Consider the following 25,754-nt stretch of genomic DNA (forward strand, 5'->3'; position numbering starts at 1 on the left):
TTTTTTAAAATTCATATATTTATGCACGATGTAGGCAAACTTTGTCCAGCCGCAGGGCCGAGTGTAATCGCGTTTTGAAATTCAAAGAACTGATATGGCTATTGCTAACTACCGGCTTGAAATCTCTAAATGCCACTAGGGGCCTAGCTGTAATAGTTGAAAAATTAATTATTAAAATAAGTTAGCCAGCTTATTACTTGAACCGATTCACCGGTCTTGAGGTGTACGCCAACACTGGTAATACTACACCCCAAAAGCCTATTTTTTAAAATTACTTAAAGTCTTCCCTGAAACACCAGGTAGATATAATTGGACCGGAAATGCAGATATCAGCGGTGAGATGTTTGATTCATTTCGATCACGATTAATTTTCTGGTTCACTGTATATAATCGAGGTTCTTGTAAAAGCTGTTTTCGCCAGTGCAAAACTATCAGGAATGCCTGTGTCACAGGCATAAATTTCAGCAAAAAGCAGCGTCTCCTACCATGTGAAAACCATTGCTAGCGGGAAAAGAACTGGTACAAAGCATCACTGTGCACTGTAAATCGAGACGAGAGCTGTTCATTTACTGTATTTACCCTCATTGCACTGCCGCAGGACGTGTGTTCCCCTGTTCTTCATCCTCATGTGCTTCTACATCGTCCCCCTGTTCATCAACGGGCCAGAAACGAAGACGTTCTTCCTGAGATTTCACCAGGAGTTCCTCGATCACTGGTCACACTTGCTCCTTCAGACAAAAAATTTCTACGACATTGAGCCACAGGTAACCTTAACACGCAGCGTTTACTTACACGAACTTATCGCACCAGTATTAAAAGGGAGCTATTTATTACCTCCGCATGACGAAAATAACCCGACGTGTGTGAAAGACAAGCGCACTCCCTGCTAATTTTTCTAACTTGTTTTTCTCTGGAGATATGGACACGGCTATAAAAGCCCCTATACCTCCCGTTGACCACGCACTACCGATGCTAGCGCCAATTCCTCCTTTAGTTACGGTCACAGTGGGCGGTGGACGTCACAGCGGCGTTCTAATCTCCATGAGAACAAACGAAGGAAACGCGCGGCCCTTACAAAAATGGTCTATAGACAGTCTATAGACTTCTTATCGACTCTGTTGACTTCTTATAGATATTGCTTTTTGTCGAGTCATAGTGTATAGACTGTCTATGGACAAAAGTCTGCTATAAGTGTATGGTCATATATCTATAGATTGTCTATAACCTGTATATGGCATTTGTATTGCCTGTAGACTGTTGTCTAAGTGTTGTCTGTAGACAATCTATAGACTTTATAGACAGAAGTCTATAGAGACTCTATAGACTGTCTAAAACTTTTTTTGTAAGGGGGCGCGAGGAATGTCCGCGTGGCGTCCACTTTGCGCGTGGTCTCGCCCAAAAGCGTATCCGGTAGGGCAGGTGCGCGGATAGACCCATCCGCTATGTGCGTAACCGCGCTCCGCTTTGCTTGTTTTTTCGTAATCTCCTTCTTTGCTGCTGTGGCAAGTTAAAATTGGTCGCGCCGCTGGTCAAGAACGGTAACTACATCATTAGGCCAATGTATGGAGGATAGAAGGCACGTTCTGCATGGTTTAATGCCGAATTTTTGTTTCCTTCTGCCGAAAAGAGATATTATTTCTCAGAATAAACTACACTTATATGTTAGATCATTCGTTACAATACAAATATAAACGTGTGTCTCGACAGCGAAGGTGTTTTATCTCAAATGGCGCAGCTGAAATTTCCGGAATAACATTTCGTGCATTGTGAGTGCACGCAGTTTAATGCACGCACGATCAATCATGAAATCGTAGTTGACTGCAAAAATTGTTTAGTCTTTATCTAAAGACGAGAAAATAGGCCACTAATACACAAGGCCCTCACTGTCCATGCTAATATATACGACACCAATAGAATTCAGCTAACGTACAGCTGCGTAATCGGTTCCCGCGGTTTGCTCATTCTTCTGGGCAGCAAACAGGATGACTGCTTCGTCAGCAGTAGTGGCTAAATCATAGTTCGTTATCTACTGCGCCGAAATGGGCGATGGCTCCCGAAAGAGCACACGGAAGTAGTGGTGCTCACTCCATTCATTCGGGTCTCGCTGCATCCTCCACCATTCCTAAGGTCAGGAGCGTAAAGGCAAACACTACCATAGCTGTCGCTGCACCAAAATCACTACCACATGAAGAACATGCTGCCAAACTAAGCGGCTCCGCTAAGTTCACGATCGCGCCCGAATTAACGCGAATGACGGAGCTCACGAATCACGCTAAGGATGCGCGCCGGTTTTAAAGAACGCGCGGATCGAAAATTCAGAACGGATCAAGCGAGAGAGTGACCTCTCATTCTTTCAGAGCATTTAATAGTGGGATACTACTCAAGAACGAATGGGCTTCTCCTTGGTAAATGTTCCCCTTCCAGCCAGTTTCGTCGGCCGATCCTCATGAACCTGCTAGCCTGACAATGCACGGAAGGGACATTCCTCGTCCATGGAGGGATGCCACAATCCCCTTGCATCTGCCGCTCCCTGCATCGTCTAGTTAGCAGGCTCACGAAAATCGCTCGACGCCATTCGCTGGAAGGGAAAAATCCCGCTTCTTTCTTCAGTTGTATCCGACTATATATAGTTCGTTACCCATCCACTGAGCTTGAGGAGGCGGTAGTGGCTCCCGCTTACCTTCCCTGGTGTGGTGCTTTTCAAGAGGAACTTTGGTCCTTGAGGACGACCTAAGTGTTCTATTTCTGATTTCTTGAGCCTTGAATTGCAGGGAAGGTAGTTGAATCTATAACAGCGGTTATGGAACCAGAGTAGTAGGTAACAGATGTAGCATAGCGCGATCCGCGATTGCTACCGCATTCTTCTTCCGCGGCGATCCAGTACGCATGCGCAGATCACCCTGAGAGCAGCAGATGGCGCCAGGTGCCGGCCAGTGGTAGGATTAATGAAATGGAAAAGATGCAGACTGTGGTACTATATTAAAATTGGAAAAGGCAGATCAGAAAGAAATTGTTCTATGATAACCCAGTCTGCATCAAGTCTCAAAACATTAAACTGCAAAATAAATTTTACCAAGAAGATGAAACTTACGCAGTGTGTGGTAAATCTGCAGAAATAATCGGACATCTTATACTCGCATATGGTGGTAGCCATCGTGATGTCGATGCAAGCATCATTACACTCCCTGGGGCCCTAGGGTGTAGAGATAATGTTATGTAAATAAATCGGTGGTGGAAGTAGGCAAAAAAAAATTGGAAGATCAGTGGTTCAAAATGAGAAAGGTGACATGAGGCTAGAATTGTGGGAAGAAAGATTGCATTTAAAAAAAGTGGCCAATTTCATCGATCGTTAAAGAACAATACCACCATTCAAGAGGTAAAAGTAAAAAAAAAACGAGCATAGTGTAAAATGCCACCACCCCGTCTCAAAGGGGACGCTCATATATTCCATCCATACTGCAATCGGCTTGCACGCCTGCCGCATCGAGACTAATCAACGTATGCGCACTGGCGTTGCGCGGAAGCGGATCTCGAGAACGTGAGCGGATCGCCCTATACGGTGTCTTACTGGTCATTCAAGAGAACTTGCGCTTGTAGTCAGGGTGATACCGCCCTGACCACACTCTTGCAATCGCTTTTTGATGACTTCCACCACCGATTCCTTCACATAACATTATCCCTAAACCCCATTGCTGACACCACTGTTTGCGCCTGATATCGCGATATTGCTGGGCAAGCTAACGCGAGTGATGCCTGATAACTACGCGTCTTTGAATGAGCACTGCGCATTGTGAGTTGCCTTTTCGGGGTGCTTTATGCTATATGTTCAGCAGTGTCAGACGGTGTATTTCATGCCCACATGGATTCCTTCAAGAGCGCGCACATGAAACACAAGGGGCCTACTGTGCCGACGCGATTATAGCATTAAAAAAGTACTTGCGTGACCCTTCCACTAGTGTCGCTCAACATGCAAAAATTACGAGGAACTTTAGCGGCTAAAGTGGTGAAAGGCGAAAGCCTGAGTGCTGCATTCTGCTACGCGATTGTTCACTGCACATTTTGTTGGTGCATTAATTAACTGCCAATTAAAGACGCTTAAGCTTCGCCTTTAGAAGCGGAACGTGACAGCGTGTTGTAGCGCTGCCACGGAGTCCAAGGAACGCCACCACCCGTTCGGCGCGATGCGTTGCCCTTTGAACGCAACGCTTTTTGAGGAAAGGAAATGGGGCTGTAATTCTGTCATCTCGGTGGACCCCTGAGCCGCACGGTAGAGGAAGGGAGGAAGAGAGGAAGTATGAGTGAAAGAAGAAAGAGGGGCCGTAATGAAGAAAATGAAAATTGTATTTGAGGAAAGGAAATTACGCAGTAACTGTCTCACATATTTCGGTGGAAACCCGTCAAAATTCGCGTGCGGTGACGTCACGACAATTTGGACCAATCTGAAACGCGGACAAATACGCCTTGCTCGTCGGTAAATTGGGTTTTTGAGGAAAGGAAATGTCTTTCATATCTCGGTGGACACCTAAACCTCGCGGTGACGGGAAGGGAGGAAGATGGGAGTGAACGAAGACACCGTATTCACTAGACGCACCTATGTTCATTCGAAACTATCGAGCTGGCATGGCGCAGTGGTAGCGTGCTCGACTCGCACTCCAGAGACCGGGGTTCGATTCCCAAGCTCGGTCAATTTTCTACTCGGTTTTATTTATTTGTCTGGTCTTACTAGAAAGGTTAATTAAACTAATTGGTTAAGTAAGCAATTAACTAAACTCAAACTTACTTGGAGCATCACTATACGATTCCTATAATTGGTTGCATGGTTAGTGGCAAAAGTACAATTGGCCCCGTTTGAAATTCGCGCACTGTGACGTCACGGCGTTTCGACCAATTGAAAAGCGTGACATTTCTGTCGACAGCTCCTGCTTACAACGATGAAGCCAAATCAGAGCTTCTACACGTCAGGACAAACCACAAGGACAACACGTCTCTACACATATCTCTGTCAGGCGGTCCCATCAGAGAAGTGGCGGAGCTCCGGATCCTGTGTCTGTTCATCAATAACAAACTTAGGCCGGACTCTACTATAGCAAAACTCAAGAGCATAGGTGAACAGGTAGGGCGCATGATCCGCCGTGTTTCCAACAAGCGGGGTGGTCTGCGGGGCAGGGACGCGCTACGGCTCGCCTATGCCTTCGTGACCAGCCGGATCCTCTACGCCGTGCCGTACCTACGCACCACCAAACAACAAGACGAGCGCATTGACGCCATCATCAGGAAGGCAACAAAGCGAGCACTGGACCTTCCGGTGGCTACTTCCAACGCCAAACTGAAGGCGTTGGGTGTGGTAAACTCCTATCAGGAGTTGCGGGAGGCCCACCTCGTGAACCAATATACGCGGCTATCGCAGACGGTGCCTGGGCGCCGCCTGCTAAACCGCTTACACATCCAACACACATGCATACCAGAGGGGACGGAGAACATCCCGGTGCTGTGGCGCCACATGCTCTTGGTCGCTCCGCTCCCGCGTAACATGGACATGGCTTCACATGAAAGCAGACGACAAGCGCGGGTTCGCACGCTTGAGAGGCAATATGGGTATAAAGAGGGCGTCTATTACGTGGGCATCACAGGGCCGTCGCCCGCGGCATTCTTCACGGCTGCCGTAGTCCACCGGGGAATGAATGTCGATGGGCTATCTTTTCGGGCCCCAAATTCAACACGAGCGGAGGAAGTCGCTATAGCTCTCGCTGCCGCCGATCCAAAATCGAAAACGGTTATCACAGACTCTCGCCGGGCCTGTGAACATTATCTTGCAGGCGAAATATCACCTCTGGCCTCTCAAATTCTAAGACGCGCTCTCGCCGATCCAACTCGCACAAAAGTGATCTGGGCTCCTGGCCACCAGGGTCTACGAGGCAATGAGGCCGCTGATGCGGCCGCCCGAGCGCTCACACACCGGGCTCCTCATCCTAGCTCTCATGGCTCAGAAGCTCATAAACCGCTTCTGCGATTCCGCGAAATCCTAATTTATTATTGCGACAGCCACCGTCTCTACCCGGCACCTGCCAAGGGGCTGAGTAAGGCGGAGGAGCGAACTCTGCGGCGCCTGCAGACAGGAACCCTTCTCTGTCCTGCAATAGCAAAACACTTCGATCCGAACACAGATGGGCGCTGCCCGCACTGTGGAGAGATCTGCGATATCTTTCACATGGTGTGGGCATGTACTCAGAATCCTCACCTTCCCCCCTCCCCCACCCCCACCCGAGAGGCATGGGAGACTGCCCTCCTCAACTGCTCCACACTGGAGTCCCAAAGGGCTCTGGTCAAGCGGGCGCGAGACGGGGCCTCGTCATGCGGTGTCCCGGACTAAGGATACCGACCATGCAGCAGGGTTATTTTTTTTTTTTAACCCTCAAGCTCTCTTTGATTAAAGTTTTTCACCACCACCACCACCACCACCACATGCCCTAGCTGTCGAGGCCAACTTGTGCCGTTTTCGAAATTGCAGAAACCTTTACCAGCGAATAAGGTGGGCAAGTTGGTGGGTTCCATATCTGAGAACAACAAATTACCGCCCATACAAATACGGGACAGCGGCGAGCAACGAAGGACCACCGTAAGCTTTAAACAGACGGTTTCTTGTCACATCAAAGCCATGTACTCACACATCTGGGGCCGTATACTATAAGCCGTCCACTTTCGGTTGCCCATTTCGCGTCCAGTCGGTCTCCTGTCAGTGGTCGGCCAGATCCACCCGTGGCTTTCAAGCTCTCTGGCAAGCGTCCCAGCCAATGGCTAGTTGGTGATCGGAACTTCCCATTGGCTGAAACTGGATGCAATATGCAGCCAATTGTGCCATGTATCGCACGATACCATGCAACGTTTACGTGAGGTTCTTAATTCAGACCATCGATTAAGTGGGCGAATGGTCGCAGATGAAATTGGCGTTAATAAGATGACAGTGCACAGCCGTATCACTAAAATTTTGGCGATACGAAAAATCTGCGCTGAACTCGTCCCATAGGTTTTGACGGATGAGCGAAAGCAGAGGCGACTGTCTGCTTGCGACGTATTTCTGGAACTCTTTAAAGGAGACCCTGGCCTTTTGGAGGGCGTAATCACGGGAGGCGAAACTTGGATATTTTAATACGATCCTGAAACAAAGCGGCAATTTTCGTCCAATAAAACCTAGAATGAGCAAATCCGGAGTGAAAGCCCTGCTAACCGTTTTCTTCGACGCAAAGGGGGTGGTCCACTACGAGTTTGTATCTGAGGGATAGACAGTAAATGGGGCTTTTTACCTAGAAGTCCTAAGAAGACCGAAGATATGGGTCAACCGGGTAAAGTCAACCATCGCCAGACATGTAAATTAAAAATTTCATCACGACACTGCCACCAGCCACACCTGTACCAACGTCAGCGACTACCTGACGATAAACGGCATCGCGATGATTCCCCAACCCCCTTACAGTCCCGACGTGGCGCCAGCAGGCTATTTCCTATTTCCCCAAAGTGATATCGTCCCTCAAAGGACACCACAATGGGACCCTAAGTACCTTCAAAGAAGTTTGCACGACTACCCTTAAGGATGTTCCGGAATCCGCCTACCGGAGAGCCTTTCAGTCGTGGAAAAGCCGTTGGCAAAAGTTTGTCGATATTCAAGGCATGTACTTAGAAAGGCTTTTGAGGCATTGCACCAATATGTCTAATAAATCAATTTTTCCGAAGCTGTTCCCGGTGCTTTTTATACAAACCGTGTATATTAACACAGGCGAATGTGCAATTTATCCGCTCTCTCCCTTTATATCTTTTTTGTTACCTTATCCAAATTGTAGCCACAAGAGGAAACTACAAGCGCAAGAATTATTTTCCCTGTAACATGTTTAATAGAGTGCGATATTACAATGTTACAATGTCCATGGTAGAGAGAGGGTGTGGTAGATGGTCCTTGGCGATCACAAAATGAACAAGGGAGGGGAAAACCTCAGGTTGCTTGAGCCAACGTTTCGACAAGAGGACTGTCTTCGTCTGGGCAAAGCGTTCATCATTGGCAGGGATTAAATAGGGCCTTCGCTCCGAGGAGGAAGGCCCCAGGGGTGGGGAAGGAAAGTGTTGTGAGAGGGGATGCGTGTCAGGAAGGGGAGGGAGGTGAATCTTGATTCGTTAAGCTGCAATAGTGGAAAAAACTTATGTCCGGGGGGTGTGTAATGAACAAAGGCTTTGAAGGGGCTGCGACGGGGGGGAGGGGGGGGGGGGGAGGCGCTGGGTGGACCTGGAAAACTCCGATAAGAGGATTAGTCAGCGTGTTCTTGCGCCCAGAGGTAGGTCGGTGTCAGAGACTCAAGGTTTGGCCAATATTCAGGCTAGTGTATCTGCAAGAAATGTGGTTTTCAAAAACACTTTCAGTAGGGGATAGTTCAGAAGCACTCCCTCACGAGCAATATGTGCGTCAGCATCCAGCGAGGGTTTTGTTGTATTATGTTTTGTGCCAAGGAAAGGCTTGTTGTTTAAGGTACACGTAGTTGCGCTGGAAATTTCTGCTATTTGTATCGTGTTCAGGCAGCACATATGAGTAGAAGAAGAATGGTGGGCTGTCAAGTAAGCATCTTTTTCCTTTTTTTTTCAACCACAGACCCTTCTCGCCCACACGTGGTTCCTCTCTGCGGATTTCCAGCTCTTCATTGTCGCACTTCCAACTCTTCTGCTACTGAAAAGGTGAAGTACTGATAAAAAGAATCCTGTCGGTTGTGCATTGCTATCCACGAAATATTGTGCTGAAGCAGATACTGTGCGATGTCAGTGCACGTTAAAGAACCTCAGGTGGTCGTAAATTTCCGGAGGCCTTCACTACGGCGTCCCTCATAGCCTGAGATGCTTTGGGACGTTAAACCTCATAAACCATAAACCAGCAGATTTTTGCTGGTGGACAGAAAAGACAAGTACCTGAAAGCGCGATTGAAAGCGCGTTTTCTTTCCTTCAATTACTTGCTCACAGATGTAAGCTGATGAAGACGACGACGTTGTATGCGCAGCGCAAGAATGTGTTGCAGTTTAACACAAGGCATGTTCAGCTGCGATTGTATCGGCAGCCTTATCTGGGGTATTTGGACATCACTGTTCTAAAGCGTGTTAGGCGGACGTGCATTCAGGCAGCCGCTAAAACGTTCTTTTTCGAACTACACACAGCGACGCGGCCTGTCAAGACATTTCTTAATGACAAGGAGGTGTTTGTACCCTGGAATGTGAATTTGCCGTCTGTGTAACGTGCCTGAGACAATTGATCATTGCTTCATCCTGTGCCTTGATGCCATGTTCTTTTGGCACATACTACAATGAACTCTTAAGAAGGACATTGAAATTACACTATACACTATTAGATTTCTGCCTGTTGGCAAAAACTCTGTTGTGCCTTATGATCTGTTTGTGTTGATGGGACTATTCAGTCTTTGGAAAAGCCCTATGATGGACAGACATGCCGAGCCACCAAGATCGTCCAAATCTGTGTTTCGTGAACAGTGTGCTTTGGTGAGGAGTGTATATGCTGCACGCGAAGAACCGCCAAGCTGGCTGCCGTGCCTAGATGCATGTGTGTGCCTCTCTGAATTTTGATGTTTTGATGGGGATGCAGTGTCGAGTTAGGGCTATGGCGGACTCGTATTAAGCAGCCCGGTAACCTGAGACGCGAACCAGTTTGATTGAAGTTTTCCCCCTTTTTACGGAAGTTCTTGCATGCAATAAAGAAAAAAAACTGCGGCGATAGCGTAGTGCTCTCGTGCAGTGGCCAGTGAAGCCGATCTGTTTGTGCCGGCGCGGGTTTGAAACACAGTCGCGGCAATGTTTACTTTTATTTCTCCAGGTTGGCGACGGTCACCCTCATTCAAAGTGTTGTGTACTTCTGGCCATATCCCGCAACACGTGACTAACATCAGGAGCTTCGCAATACACTGGCATTTTGCAGGTTATGATGCCAATAGTGGTTTCGCACAAAAAATGCAGTAATTAAGCAGAAAGACTGATACGGCTTGGAGATTTTCATTTAGCGCTTTTTTGTTGCCTCGGAGTAGTGATAAATATTCAGTACGTAAACTCAAACGTTCACTACGTATTCGATTAGCGAAATTCGTAAATACGAGCCTTTAGTTTCGTATATTTAAGTGACTGCATGTCACCTACAACAAGCAGTAATGGCGTTCGATTAAAAATAAATGCCGATGCACCTTCGTTCTGGAATTCCTCGCCTGCAGCATCAGGGAACTGCCTGATATTCAGAGAATTTTATTTAGACCTGAGTGCTTTTGTGCATGCCCTGTGCGTGTTTTATGCTTTGTATTCAAAGCATAGTTAAGTGCAATTCGAAGTAATGCGAGAGAAGACGATTTCTGAATGGAAATGGAATATTCGCTGTACTAAGCCAACCTCTTTGTAGATCAAGCAAAGCATTGACCTAGCCCGTCCTCGTGTATTAAAACACTGCTTATTTCTTTCTGCTCAGCCGGAAAACGCTGGCTTTGGTAGCATTCATCGTGCTTGCGCTGGTGAGCTATGCCCTCTCGGCGTGGATTATGGCCAGTGATGATGACATTCTACCGTTCGTGATTCTTCCTGCGCCTACACCACAGTGAGTGCCTGCTTGCACACCTGCCTGCCTGCCTCTCAGGCAGGCAGGTGAAGCGATAGCTTCACCTGCCTGTAAAGCGAGGTCGCCAAGCTTTCAGTTTTGACCTTGAAGCGAGCGATATATGACCTTATCGCATGCATGATATAATGTGATTCGCGTTACTGATGACGTCATAACTTGTGAATATAAAGAGCGCGTAGCGCTCGCAGGCCATATGCAGCGGGACACCCCGCCGTAGCAGCTCGTCGAGCTGCGAAGATACAACGACAGTATGAAGTATGCTGAATAAAAAGATTTACCATGCTTAACATGTGAAGCTATCGTATCTTACTAGGTTTAACCGGAGCGAAACCACCCGCAATTTTGTGAGACGCATCTGACAGCATGAGCTTCAGGAAAGACACATCAAACAGTTGACGTGTCCGTCACCGATCTCTGCAAGTCACGTGGGCCGCTTTGGCTTCCATGTGCACACATTTATGTGGCAAAAACTACTGCCACTGTTATGTCCTTCTCGCTGCCAACGGCACTCTTGCACTGAATTAGAGGGAAGCTTTGTGATCACTAAAAGTAGGAAAGATCAATGGTGCAGAAACACCCACCCAATGGTAAACTGTAAGCAGGGTGGCCTTCCTGCGTGCCTGCCCTTCTGCGTGCTTGCGTGTCTACCGGCTTGCCTCTGCGTGTATGCGTGTGTGGGCCGTCCCTACCAGTGGCCTTTGCTTGCTTTTTATTTATCTCAAATCTACGTCGTAATGCTATGGCAGAACTTCGTGCGCTTCTACAGATGTCCGCAAAGTAGCACTAGCTTTTACCACGGAAAGCCGCATAGACGGTGGAGAATATAGCCAACATTTGCAGAGGTCTGGCGCTAAGGCATCACAATGAATTTATCGAAAGTTCCTACGGCCTATTCTCCATGATGCGTCTACAATAGTCTTTGAAACCGCGGCCACGCATGCCGAAGATTTGATGAAGGTCCTCGGTTTATTTCCCCGCACTTTTGGAAGAAATTTTCTTTGCTGATTACTTCATAGGGGGTTTTGTATACCATTTTTGGTGGACGCTGACAACGACGCCGTGTTTCGTTCTTTATGGGCCATATAAGGCTATCGCTTTAATAATGTGATGTAGCATCGTCGCCTGCCTTTTACACTCATAACAATGCGACGGCCTCAGGCCACGGCATTCTACTGCTTTGTTGCGGCAGATAAAGCCATTAGTCTCGAGTTAAAATCAGTAGATAGTATACTGGAGAAGATAACAGTTCAGATGGCTGTTAATGAGCGGAAATCGCCCTTAGAAAAATGGGCTATAGACAGTCTCTAGACATCTTATAGACTCTTTTGCCTTCCTATAGATATTCGTAGTCTATAGACTGTCTGTAGCCAAAAGCGTACTAAAAGTGTATGGCCATAAAACTATAGAATGTCTATAGACTGTCTGTAGCATTAGTATTGCCTTTAGTCTCTTCTCTAGGATAGCTCTATAGAGAGTCTATAGACTTTATAGACAGGAATTCATGGACAGTCTACAGACCATATAAAAAAATTTTCTCACGGCTGCTTTTGTTTTCTTTAGAAATTTGCACCCATTGCACTCTACCTCGGCGGTTTCTCACGCGACATTCGTTTTATCTTTACTCGTAGGAATGCAAAGGCTGCATTCTCTATCGTACTTCAATGAATTCAGACTTCAGCCATTCCTTTTTGTCAGCCCCTGCTTTAGTGTCTAATCCGATGTATGGCATTGGTAGCCAGCTATAAGCTAAAACGTCAATGGCATCCGCCGTCAGTGGTAAAGAGAGAAAACAGCGGACGGGGTAGGAAATTTTTGCAGAAAAAAGCCCCAGTTTTCTTCAAAAACCAAATAGGTGGTATTTTAATTTTTCATTGATTGATATTTTCCAAAATTTCTGCGAGAGCGCCATTCATAGCACATTATTTTCGGGTTTCTCTAGTGCCCTAACCTTCATGTGTATGGTATTTGGCTTTTGGCTCGTTGAGTAGTAATGATTTGACACTAGAGCCTGAGCATCGCTCAAGCAAGGCGCTTCCTTATGGTTTATGGTTTATGGGGTTTAACGTCCCAAAGCGACTAAGGCTATGAGAGACGCCGTAGTGAAGGGCTCCGGAAATTTCGACCACCTGGGGTTCTTTAACGTGCACTGACATCGCACAGTACACGGGCCTCTAGAATTTCTCCTCCAAAGAAATTCTAGCCGCCGCGGCCGGGAAAGGCGCTTCCTTATGTAACGGAAACTGAGTTATTGTGGCCGCTGAAGCTAAAATACTCAGGCGCGCCTGCTGCCAAAAAGGGCTAGCACAGTGAAAATCGAGAAATTTCTCGCAGCATTAACAAAACTACCAGTTCTAATCAGTGTTTTCAGCGTGTTTTATTTCCTGCATAAGCACCAAAATATTTACAGCCGAGCGTTTAGACCCATAGCCCGGAGCTTACTGTGGGTCCGACAAGTAGATGTTCCTTGTTACACTCAGTCGACATAAGAGTTATGACGCTAGAAAATACAGTATTAACAGATAAAAAGTAGTATTTACAACCTCCGCGGTGGCACAGTGATTATGGTGGTCGGTTGATAACCCTACAAACGCGGCTTCGATCCCAGCCGCGGCAGTCACATTTCGATGGAGGGGAAGTACTACAGGCCCCTCTCCTGTGCGATGTCAGTGCACGTTAAAGAACCCCCGGTGGTCGAAATTATCGGGAGCCCTCAACTACGACGTCGATCAGAGCCTGAGCCACTTTGAAACGTTAAACACCATAAACCGGAACCGCATTTACCCAGAGGGAAATGGCGTACAAGCTTAGAAAAATGGAGTGAAATATTGCGGTTTTCATAAATTAACACACACGTTGTTAAGTCGGAAATCAAAAATATAAGCACTTTTAATACGGAGCTAATTCTTGGATATTAAAAAGCAGGTAGTGCTTTCTGAGCTTTTCACTTATATCTGCGCATTAATTTGCTGTTTTTCAGAGGGACACTAACGACCTTAAATAAATATTATCAACGGCCTTACATTCATGGCCTGTGCTATTTCGGTGGCTGCATCACGTGCCTCGTTATGGAGAACTTCAAGGAGCGCAAATTGACCAAGGTGAGCTTCGATTAAGAAAAAGGCAATACACATCGCACGCAATAAACAAGCGGTAAGGTTTTAACGTAGTTAAATCGAATAATCGCGCGAATGCATCCGCTTAGCATTGTTTCATTTCATTTTATTACCTTAAAGGCCCCTTAAAAGGGGTGTTACATTAGGGGTGGCAAGAGTAAAAGCACAAATTCACAATGACAGGAAAGTTTCTACATTATCAGTGAAAAGACTTGGGCAAGTGATGATGGCAACGTTGTTTGGAAGGCCGTTCCAGTCTGCGGCTGCACGAGGAAAGAAGGAATTATAAAAAGTGACGGTGCGTGATCGTGGACGGGCAACTTGTAGGCGATGGCTGGTGCGGTGAGATATGCGTGCGGGTGGAAGAATATAAGGTGCAATGTGCATAGGGCTGTGGAAGAATTTGTGAAATAAAGACATGCTGGCAATGCGACGGCGGAGCGATAAGAGTGATAATCCGGATGCTGTTTTTAAGGACGAAACACTGATGTCATAAGAGTAGGAAGAATGAATGAAACGAGCAGCGCGATTCTGAACAGATTCGAGGGCATTGATGAGATATGATTGATGAGGATTCCAGATGGGCGACGCAAATTCTAGTTTGGACCTGACTAATGACTTGTAAGCTAATAACTTGACATGATGGGGAGCATGATGAAGATGGCGCTTTAGGAAACCTAATGTCTTGTTTGCTGACGATATTATATTAGTAACATGCAGGCTCCAAGAAAGATCGCTAGAAATAGTTACGCCTAGATACTTGTATGATTGAACGGGATAATTGGGTGATAATTTTGCTTTGATGGGTCGTAGGCGTGTCTGGCGACAATATTATACTCAGGCTAAGCTCTGATCGAGGTTAAAGGGGCCCAGAAACACAATCTTAGTTAACTGTTTTGCCTGTTGATTGCATACAGTGAGTTATAATGGTGCTATTAGCGTCGGTAATACCGCGTACATTCCGTTTTTTAATATTTTAATGTCCTCCCAAAAACAACTTCATGGCTCTGATGGTGTCGCCACACAGTGGCGGGTTTTTAGCAGCGGATATGACATCACCTGGCGCGAGCTTGATGACCGGACAAACAGTAAATATACTCCAAATGGTGTGAATAAATAGAGACACATTTTGTCACCTGTCTGCGTTTTATATTAGATCAACAAAAACAATTAGTTTGTCTTAGATAAAAGCCCTGCAAAGCAAGTAAAATAAAAATACACCACCAGGGGCGCTCTGGCATGGAAACAACGCTGCCAGTCTCACAGAGAGCAGGCAAACATGGAGTACAAACTTCCGCGACGTGCTCTGGCTGGCTGTTTTGATTGGTTGCGCCAGGTGCCGTCATTGGGAGAGCGAAATTGGAGTGGGAAGCCCCGCCAAAATCGAGTTGAGGGCAGCGTTTTGTTTGCTTGTATTTTGACATTTCTCCACTGAATAACTCCCGTTCCTGTGCATCGATTCCTGTAATTCTTTTTAAGTCAGCATCTGTGTGACATAAAGAACCCACCTGAAGTATAGCCGGTATTACCCCAGGCAGTGTTTCGCAGCCCCTTTAAGCTTATCTGATCTGTTCGCGCCGCAGATGGAAGTTGATGAAGACGACGATGTGCAATGCACAGCGTGAGAGTGTTTAACAGTTTAATACCAGGCGTGATGGGCTGCGGCGATAGCACAGTGCTCTCGCGCAGTGCCCAGCGAAGCAGATCTCTCCGCACAGCCGCGGGTTCGAAACCCAGTCGCCGCGTTATTTGTTTCTGCATGGATTGTCGCTATTGTAGGTTTGGCCAAGGTCTGCCTGGAGGTCACCCTCCCATTGACTACAGCTGGCGCAACACTCCTCTGAACAACACTCCTGAGGCCCTTGGGTTTAGAGATAACAATGGTCATGTAAATAGATCTGCAGTGGAAGTTAGCAAAAAGCGATTGGAGGGTTGGTGGCTGAAAAGCAGAGATGTGGCATAAGGTTAGAATTGCAGTAAACCGTAGGTAAAGATGATGGCCAATCTTAATGAGAATTGCCAACACAGTAAACAAAAAAAATAGTAAAGAAAGAAAAGCTGAGCATGGTGGCCATTGCCACCACCCCGTTTCAAAGGAGGCGCTCCTATCCATCCATCCATCCATACATACCCGAGCTTCCTCCCATTGGCTGCAGCTGGTGGGACGCTCCTCCGAACTTCCCCGAGCTTACCCGAGTTACTCCGAGGCTTCACACTAGGTTCATGGTTGGGACCATGTTAAGTAGTGTTTGTGCACTACAAAAAATACAAACGAATACGATCCTTGGTAGCTTGAATCGATAGAGCACCCTGTAATAACGATATTGCTCGTCGACTGGTGCGGTTCGTAGCATTATACGCCCGCCGACAGCTAGTACTAATACACAGGCACCACTTTAAGGTGGAGCACCACTTTCAGCGCTTCTCAGTGGTCGTATGAGTTTATTCACTGTCCTTGTCTAAGTGTTGCGCCCACTTCATTTATATCATGCAAACCCAACTTTACGGACAGCACGCTCTTCTGGACTTTCAGGTGCGGTGCGTGAAGTTCAAAATAAGCCACATCTCCTCGCGCCTCATTAATCCTCCTCTCCCCACCTCTGCTCCCTCTCTCGTTTCCTCCTCTTCCCCTTTGAGGCTTCAACGTTGGCCGCCACTCAGTCCGTGAAAAGGGCCATAAACATTTGCTAAGAAATGCACACGGCAGTCAGGTTCGAGCGGAGCTAACGGCCGGCCTCTTCAGATTCGTCTGAATATCCTTCTCCAGTGCCGGTCTTCTGCTTTCGGCGCTGCACTTTTTACAAATCTTAAGACCTGTGTAACTACCGTGCAGAAATATAACTGCCGTGCATCATTGTCCAGCAAGATCTGATAGTCCTGATTTTTGTTTTAGTTAGGCCTTGGTAACATCGTAGGTGCGTACAAACTAATGACAATGTAAGCAGGTCCCAACGGCGTCTACGCTTCCAGCCTGCCACGCGGGCCACTTCAGGGTGACAGGCTCATCTAGCGAGTGAGCGGAAAGGGAAGGTGGTGGTGAAAAACTTTTTTTTAATACTCAGAGAGAGTTTGGGGCTCAGAAAACCCCGCTACATGGTCGGTATCCTTAGTCCGGGACACCGCACGACGAGGCCCCGTCTTGCGACCGCTTTACTAGAGCCCTTTGGGACTCCAGTGTGGAGCAATTGAGGAGGGCAGTCTCCCATGCCTCTCGGGTGGGGGAAAGGGGAAGGTGAGGATTCTGAGTACATGCCCACACCATGTGAAATATATCGCAGATCTCTCCACAGTGCGTCCAGCGCCCATCTGTGTTCGGGTTGAAGTGTTTGGCGATGGCAGGACAGAGAAGAGTTCCTGTCTGCAGGCGCCGCAGAGTTCGCTCCTCCGCCTTACTCAGCCCCTTGGCAGGTGCCGGGTAGAAGCGGTGGCTATCGCAGTAATGCATTAAGATTTCGCGGAACCGCAGAGGCGGTTTATGAGCTTCTGAGCCAGGAGACCAGGAGCCGTCTGCGAGAGCCGCGTGTATTGGTTCACGAGGTGAGCGGCTCCCAACTTTACCCGCCGCATTCATTCCGCTGTCCACCTCACGCTGTTGCGATTTTGACATCGTCACCAACGCCCAGCCCAGGAACGGGATATATAGAGATACGAGACTTAGAGATACTCTGTAAATCTACACGTGGAGGTACAGGCAGTAAATGGGAGGAAGGCTCTCATTCCCGTGTTCTATGGAAGCTTTTGATTTTAGAGCGCCAATTAAACTAGCTATCTTAAATTGGAACCACTTTCTAGACAATCTTTTAAAACTAGCTTAGCTGAACTTCGCTTCTCAGCAAAAACCCTGGCTTTTTTACAAAACCATGTTTTTTGATTAGCTTCTTAACAAAAGCATGAAGAGCCTCTACAAGTTTTCAAGGCATACAAATCATAAGTCTTCATGTGTTATTATTGGCAGCATCAACTGAATTTCCATTAGGCTTAAGATAACCATGCTATACGGCTCGCCGACTGCCCTATATCTGTGCTCAGGACCGCTTCCCCTTTGCATGTCAGGTGGAGGCGCTTGGGGTTTGTAAGGATTATTGTAGCATTATGGAAAACTTTGGAATTTGGATAATATCGGGATGCTACGCAGACGCATTTATAATGCCATAGTTGAGGGGGGCCGCCGCGGTGGCTCAGCGGTTATGGTGCTCGGCTGCTGACCCGAAAGACGCGGGTTCGATCCCGGCCGCGGCGGCTAGAATTTCTTTGGAGGAGAAATTCTAGAGGTCCGTGTACTGTGCGATGGCAGTGCACGTTAAAGAACCCCAGGTGGTCGAAATTTCCGGAGCCCTCCACTACGGCGTCTCTCATAGCCTTAGTCGCTTTGGGACGTTAAACCCCATAAACCAAACCAGTTGAGGGAATAAAATGGTCGAGTTTAATAACAGTTGTCGTAGCTGTTTATTATATCTGGCTGCACGTTGTTAACCCACTTCCAACAGTTTACAGCGTGCAACCGTCACCATATATCACAAAACACGAATATGAAAAAGAACTCTTGATGAATGGACGTTTGGCACTTGAATCAATTGCAAGATAACATTCAAGAAAACTTTGCGCAGAATAACACAAGACAGAGGGAGAAACACGTACACACACACATTGCGCTCGTGTGTGTGTACGCGTTTCTCCCTATATTTGTGTACGTATTCTCCCTATTCACACACGTACGTATACGTACGCATTCACACACGTATTACGTGTGCGTACGTATTCTCCCTATACACGTATCCCTATACGCGTTTCTCTATAGCGACATATTCAAGAAAACTTTGCGCATAATAACACAAGACGGATCTTGTGTTATTCTGCGCAAAGTTTTCTTGAATATGTCGCTACATGAACTGGTCCAACGTCCTGCTCTAGCAAGATAACAACCCGCCGTTGATCAAACTAATCAAAGTAACCTGGTTGAACGCAAGAATAAGAGCAAACAAATTCAGTGTTCATCAGGGCATGTCCTTCGCGTTCGGATATTGTACAGTTCCTGTGTTACTCTCAGCTCGTGCGGTTATTATGCGCCGTTTTCAATTCTAATTTTCAGGTCATAAAGATTGCGGGCTGGACCGTGGCTGCCAGTGGTATGGTGTGCTCCATCTTCATGAAGTACGCCTGGTACAGGAACCCGGCCCTCTCCTCGTTGACCGGCAATCTGCTGGCGGCGTTTATCAACCGCTTTCTCTGGTCCCTTTCCCTAGCCTGGATCACGCTGGTCTGTGCAACGGGCCAAGGCGGTGAGCCTGCTCGGTTCTCGACTTAAGTAGGAACGGGCGAAAAAGGATTCGGAAAGCTTCCGGAAGTACAATTTTAACGCGACAGTGTTAAAGGCCCCTTCCCCAGAAAATTCGGTGTCTGCGTTGTCGGCGTCGACAATGCGAGCGAATAACCACGGGCACGGCTCTGGCAGGTGGTCCCCATAGAGCAACCCGGGAGGCAGGCGGGCTTCTTAGGTCACGTGACCTTGTGGCGTCATCGCAGCCTAACAAGCGGATAGAGAGCAAACTGCCCTTTTTGGCAAACGGCAGTTAAATCACTGGCACGAGAAGAGCAGCCTGGGCCACTATGTCCTCGCTGGGAGCACCTGCCATCGTACGGCTGTGGCGTATCACTTAAATAGAAACTGCATACCTTTTAGAAATCAACAAGCTTAAGTGGGTCGAATGTGTGAAACTTGCCGGTAAAGCATGTGATTAAAATGGTCTAGCGCAGGAAATAGTGAAATAATCACCGATTAAAATCCGGATGCCCTTCAAGCTTCTCCGCACCGCACAACGCCCAGTGGGGGGGGGGGGGGCGCATGATGACGTCATCGAAGGTATCGGTACATTTCCAACGCACAAACGCCTGCTGTGAAGGAAAAAAAACCAACGCCACCGAAGGCGAAGCCTGCCGAGAGTTGTTTGGCAGCGTCTAACGAGTCAGGGCAGGGTGTGGCCGACGACAGCGGCAATTTGAAATCATACCTTCCGTGACGTCACGCTGAGTTTCTCCGCACTCCTCTGGTGCATTGAGAAGAAGAGCAAAATTCAATCGTCGATTACGTCACTATTTTGAATGCTAGTGCAAAAACACTTGGCATGCTTTACCTACAGTTTATACAGATTTGAATCCTTGAATATCGCGAAATTCTCGAAAAAGTGGTGGAGTTGCCCTTTAACCACTGCACCACTGCGTAAGGAAGGGTATGAGGTACTACTCCCAGGTATCTATGAATGTAATACAGGGAATGACTTTTTGCTGCCACGTCATAGCCTTAGGAGGAGTTCAAATGTCTCTTCAAATTTTTATCGGCCAATTTGAAAGAAGGGCTCGCACTTTACAATAGTTAGCTGCTGGGCTAGATGAAGCCCAGCAGCTCTTAACCAAAACCAATGTTTTTCTACAAAGGTTTCTTCTAATAAAGGCCTTATTCTGTTTCTTTTTCTTTTTTGCAGGCCTTTGTAGCAGATTTCTCTCCTGCCAATGTTTTGTACCGTTGAGCAAGCTTTCGTTTGGCGTCTACATCATTCATATGCCATTCATTGAGCTCATAATGTTCGCATCTAGAGAGCGATTCTACTGGTCACTCTTCAATCAGGTAAGTTCTAAGGGTTTTCTCTGCTTCTACTCGATCACGACAACTTGTGAAACGCCAGATGAATGCTACATTGTGCGAATTTACGCTGGCTGCCTGGATTTAACGACAACTCTCACTAGACAGCACAGCCATATTATAAGTTCTGCTCTACACATATTGCACATCTGATAACTTAGAAATAACCAAAGCGCTCTCAAGTCGGAACACTTATATTACTCCTCGCATACGCAGGAGTATTATATAGAGTGATCTGTAAGTAAAGACCGGACTGAAGCATCCCCTAGTCCTCCACGTCGACCACCCTGTGAAAGTGCATGAGTGACTCATGCCGCTACTTTCGTTCTTGTAGCGACAGAAGTTTTCTTAATCTTTTCTTCCTCACCGCTCAATTTCCCGCATTAAATGTCCATGTGCAACTTTACTGGCCAAAAATTTTTAAAATTGAGAAAAAGTGAGATACTCGTAGAGTTCTTTTTTGCGCACACAAAGACGACACAATAAGACAAGGGAGACAGTACGGAGCGCAAAGCCAATCCTTCAACAGACGAATCTGTCTCCCATAACTCGACCTCAAGATCCGGCACATTCTCTTCACGTGGCCCCACAACGCATATTACTTATATACTGGTAGTGAAATGTTGAAAACAACAGTCCATTCTTCCAATATTTAGCAAAATCTTCCTATTATGGTGCTTCTATTCCTTGCGTCGAGCAGCTGAATGCCTTAGAGAAACCAATGGGAAACGCTTTTGACGATAGCAAGAGCGTTAATAGCAAAAAAATGCAAGCCAGCCGACAGGAGATCTGCAGATATATTGATTGTTGTGTTGATATTGTCACCGGACGCCAGTGGAGCGTTCTCCCTGGCAGAACAGTACTTGGCAAGAGTACTGGGGCCGAATCCACGAAAGAGTTCGCTTTGGAACGCGTTCGCTTTGCCGTGACGTCATTTTGACGTTCACATCGGCGGGAGAAAGGTGGGAGGAACACTGTGGGAGGACAAGGGGGCAGGCAACAGCCAATCGGCTTTGTTGGGCGGTCCCATCTCGGTTGCTTGTATTTTTAAGGTGCCATATGCTAACTTCTTTGCGTTTTTAACCTCTAAGTGAATGCGTTTGGCTACAATACTGCAAATTTATTACTCAGAGCCTATAAAATAAGCATAGATTTTATTTTGAGACGGTTTAAATGCTTCTTCATTGGTTTGTTTTCTTTTGCGTTCCCGAGAGGGCGCTCTCAACTGTGTTGTTTTATTTTGTGTTCACGAGAGGGACGATAGGCATTCTGAACTTGCGCGGGAGACTTTTCACGTGTCAGCACTTGTCAGCTTGACATTTTCACTAGTCGTCATGTCAACGCACAAAGGTTGTCGCCTGGGCCCGCACGTCTCGATGCGCCAGCGTGAAGTGCTCGTTGAGTTCATGGAGGAACATACCTACATGGTGAAGCCTTCGTGTGAGCTCGACGCACCCGACGACGCCGGGGAAGAGACCACGCTCCAAAAACTCTGCCTTGGCGCGGGACTTCTCCTCGGGAGTCGAAGGAAACAACACCAGTTTTTCTCCGTGCCGACACGCACGATCACCTGAGCGACGGCCAAAATCGTACGGCTCACAGACGACTGCGGGAGCCGTATAGTTGCCTCGCTGCCGACTGCCGCCTGGAAGCCCCCGGTAGCGAAGAACCGTAGGGCGCAGAGTACTTTGCGCTCTGTTGTGAGCGCACTTTTCCTCGTTGGTCCAAGGTGGGGTTTGAGCTCTTCGCATAGCTGGCGTACAAGTAGCTTCGGCAGCCTGAAGTGCCTTCGGAAAGCATCGTCAGGCATGTCGAAAGGATTGTCATGCACGCGCGACCGCCGGGGCCGCCGATCACATTCGCTGAGCACCGCGAACAACAGCGGGGCGGCGGGAGGTACCGGCATGTCTCTCCTCGCGCTGAAGCGAACGCCACTTTCAGAGTTCCGCACACAGCGACCGAACGCGTTCCCTTTCACTTGATTGACATGTCTCGTGACGTCAACAAAATCCGTGTTCCCGCCTCCCTGAAGTGACGTCACCGCCAGCGGTGACGTCACGAAGACAGACCGCATGGGGGTGCCAGCAGAGTGTCTAAATTAAGTGCGGCAATATTTTACAGCCTATGAAAAATATCACTCATAAACATTTTTCCCGGTAAAAATTGTTTTTCTCTGGAATTGTTGGGTATGGCGACCTAATGTCTTATTTTATGTCCGGAGCTCACACCTAACGCTATCACAAAGTATTTTGCATGTGCGTTCCCGAGGCTCCTTGTCGTTCAGCGATTTCGTCAGGTCTACTAACCCTCACTCGGTAGTGGCCGCCGGGCTTTCCCAGTTTTCTGGGCTTACCGGTCTCCAGAGTGGGCTACTAACTCTGTCACTTTTCCTGTTTTCGGGCCTAAGGGCGAATTCCCCAAACCCCAGGCTTGGTTCGCCCAGCCGCATCCCCCCGCGGGCACCGAGCTCTTCGAAATCGGAAAGCAATGCATCCGCGGCTAGATGTTACACCCCTCGTACCAAGAGGGCTTAATTGTTTCGTATTCAATTTCAGGCTGCCGTTCTGCTTTTGAGTACGATTCCGCGTGCCCAGTCCGTAATCGTCCGGACCTTCCCCTGCACAGGGGCAATGGATATCTTGGGCTGCGACAGGCTGACAATGTCACGTAGACGCCGCTGTGCCCTCTCCTAGGGCTTTGCAACCCCACAGATTAAGGTCCGGCGATACACCTCTGATCGCTGGGATTGCACGAACAAAAATCCTAGTAACCGAAACTACAGCGGCCCGAATCCCGTGGCGGGGGGGGGGGGCACGGCAGGAGTCAGATTTGCCCCAGACAGACAGACAAACGAGCGGGCGGGCGGACAGGCGCGCGGGCGCGCGGGTGATTAGGTAGAAGAGCAAGTTGCTGGGCTAGTTGGTACGGTTGCATAGTGATGGAGCAGCGCAAAGGACGGCACACAAGAAACAAGAAAGGACGAACACTGCGCCTGTGTTCGTCCTTCCTTGTTTCTTGTGTTCCGTCCTTTGATGATTAGGTAGGTCGATAGTTAAAAATCAGAAGAGGATAATAATAACTAAAATTAACATTCCACGGCCCTTATCGCCAGAGGCTCAGCGGACTAGATTTATCGACGAGCTGGAAAAGATAGCTCAGAAAAACTGGGCATGTTAGGTCAGGACACGTGATGGGCTGCAAATAATATAGAGGAAGAGGACGAGAAGGAAAGGCAGCGAAGGTAACCGCAAGAAGAAATCGGCTTGCTACCCTGCACGGGGGCAAAAGGATGGGGGATATATAATAAGGAAGATAGTAAAATGGCCAATAAGGCAACATTGATGTTTTCAGATTTTTTTCTAAAAAGAAGCTCGAAAGCGTACAAGCATGAATCTGGGACGACGACACAAGCGGTTTTAGCAGCTGAGTAATTCGTTTGGAAAGCACGCACTTTTACTAGCCCTTAGAAAAAATAAACAAGGCAATGAAAAAGGAACAAGAGCACTACACACAAAACCGATAAGTACAGCAATCTGGTCGAACCAAAACAGTGTTTCGATCGATTGGAGGGGGCTTTCCTGATTCTTTCATTCCTTCTAAAGATAAATCGTAGTCGCAACCCATGCCTCTCCAGAAGCAGTGTTTCCAGCGGTCCTGGGACAGCTTGTCTGCTGAGCTGGGCCGGCCACCATAGCGGCCACTTTACATGAAAATAATCAAAAAATTTTCTAGGCTCTCATTCATGTTTGTTTCATAGCCCATGGTTGTCGACTTTTATGTACTAGGCGGCCCGCACCAAGTAACACAGCTCTAAATATATTGCGCTTTAAACAATGAGAGTTCCAAGTGAATTGTTACGTAGTACAGTTGGGAGCAACACTTTCCTTTTCGTGTTTTTCTTCTGGGGCCTAAATTAGTCTGTCTTGATGTTCTCTTATACTTTCGAGATACACTTCGTGCTCACGTTAACTAAACTAACGTAACTTTAAATGTGGTGTAATTAGTTCTCAATAAATAACCAGACATGAACTGCACACACATTCAGCTGACAAACATTCTCAAATGCTCTTCTCATTGAGTATCAGCTTGAACTTTCTTGGCGGGCGTTATCAGCTGACTTGCTAGTACACAATATGTTCAATGTGGAACGCCATCGAGAAGTTGTCTTCGACTGGTCGCGTGCTTTTGTGGGTCCTTTGTACGGTACAATCTTACTGTCGGCGTCCCAGATGCGGAACTATCGATTTTCAACAGTAGTTTTGCTACAACCTTATTTGTTTCCCGCTTTGTGCATTTCTTTTCAGGTCTCCCTGTTCTTCTCGGTGCTTGTTTGGAGCTTGATACTGTCGTACTTCGCGTATGTGGCGTGCGAGGCGCCGACCGGCTGGCTCGACAGGCTCGCCTTCAGCAGGCTCCGAGGCACCGAAAGCAAGAAGAAGCCAGACCAGCATATCTTGCAGAACGGCGTGGAGACTGCGGTTAATAAGAAGGCAGAAGAAACTACGTTTTCCCGCCTATAACGACAAGTAGGACACAGGCGATACCTAATATGTTAAGTGAGCTTAAACGTAGGAAATGCTCTGCAAGCATCTGTGAGAGCGAGAATAAACTTTGTTGAACTTTTGGCCACCTGTGCAAGGCATTCCAGCAGTGTGGCCGTCTACCGGGTCTCGTCTAGCCCGTACCGGACTCGCTAGTTGGCGGAGTGAAGAATGGTGATGCAGGGTCGGGATTGGGCAAGGAGCCAGTATTGAGACAGATAAGATGATGGGTTGGATGTATTGAGCTGATCGTTTTTGGGCGGAATTCTTAGGCTGTGGGGCGTTCCCACAGCCTTTGTGTGCATGATGATGATGATAGCGAATTTTATGGCGAAATGGCACAAGGTATTTTTGTTTGCTCAAGGGGGGGGGGGGGGGGGGGGAGGGTCAAAGACCTATTTCCCAAGCATTTTACCCTGATTAAGCAGAGCAGCAAACCAGCGGAAAGCTTGTGCCTGTTGCATCACCGGTGGGAATTCGGCGGAACTGGCGAAGGCTGTGAATGAATGGAAGGAAGTCCCCACTGTGGGGACAGGAATAGTGATCTGAGGTCCCGGTGAAGTGGTAGATTGCAAGTGGGGCTAGAAGGTACTGGGTCTTTGCTCTCATAACTATACAGGTTTCTTCGCGGGTTATATCCCGTGATGATGCGACCTCAGCTGAGGGCATGCAACTTTTGCGCTTCAAACGAGTGATGGTTGTTGCCTGCCTTAGCAGCGACTCTAGCGAACATTCCAGCTTTTTAATCCTAGTTTGCGAAAGAGCTGCGTACGAAGATTGCAGCTTGTCCAGATGCAATAATTGGCTGTGGTCCTAGTCGGTTG

At 47.6% G+C, this 25,754-nt stretch overlaps 1 protein-coding gene across 1 annotated transcript in view; it reads left to right on the plus strand.

Annotated features, from left to right (window-relative positions):
* Positions 1 to 24,927, plus strand: part of LOC149336883 (nose resistant to fluoxetine protein 6-like) — a 49,043-nt gene extending 24,116 nt beyond the window's left edge. The window contains exons 9-15 of the mRNA XM_089553181.1: positions 599 to 764; positions 8,633 to 8,715; positions 10,493 to 10,618; positions 13,617 to 13,737; positions 18,842 to 19,031; positions 20,232 to 20,374; positions 24,694 to 24,927. Of these exons, the coding sequence (XP_089409307.1) occupies positions 599 to 764; positions 8,633 to 8,715; positions 10,493 to 10,618; positions 13,617 to 13,737; positions 18,842 to 19,031; positions 20,232 to 20,374; positions 24,694 to 24,909 (1,045 nt within the window). The 3' untranslated portion in view covers positions 24,910 to 24,927. The remainder of the gene's footprint in view (positions 1 to 598; positions 765 to 8,632; positions 8,716 to 10,492; positions 10,619 to 13,616; positions 13,738 to 18,841; positions 19,032 to 20,231; positions 20,375 to 24,693) is intronic.
* The last annotated feature ends 827 nt before the right edge of the window (positions 24,928 to 25,754 follow it).

The sequence above is a fragment of the Amblyomma mixtum genome, chromosome 7 (assembly GCF_055824585.1).
Source record: "Amblyomma mixtum isolate Tamu chromosome 7, ASM5582458v1, whole genome shotgun sequence".
Lineage (NCBI taxonomy): Eukaryota > Metazoa > Arthropoda > Arachnida > Ixodida > Ixodidae > Amblyomma > Amblyomma mixtum.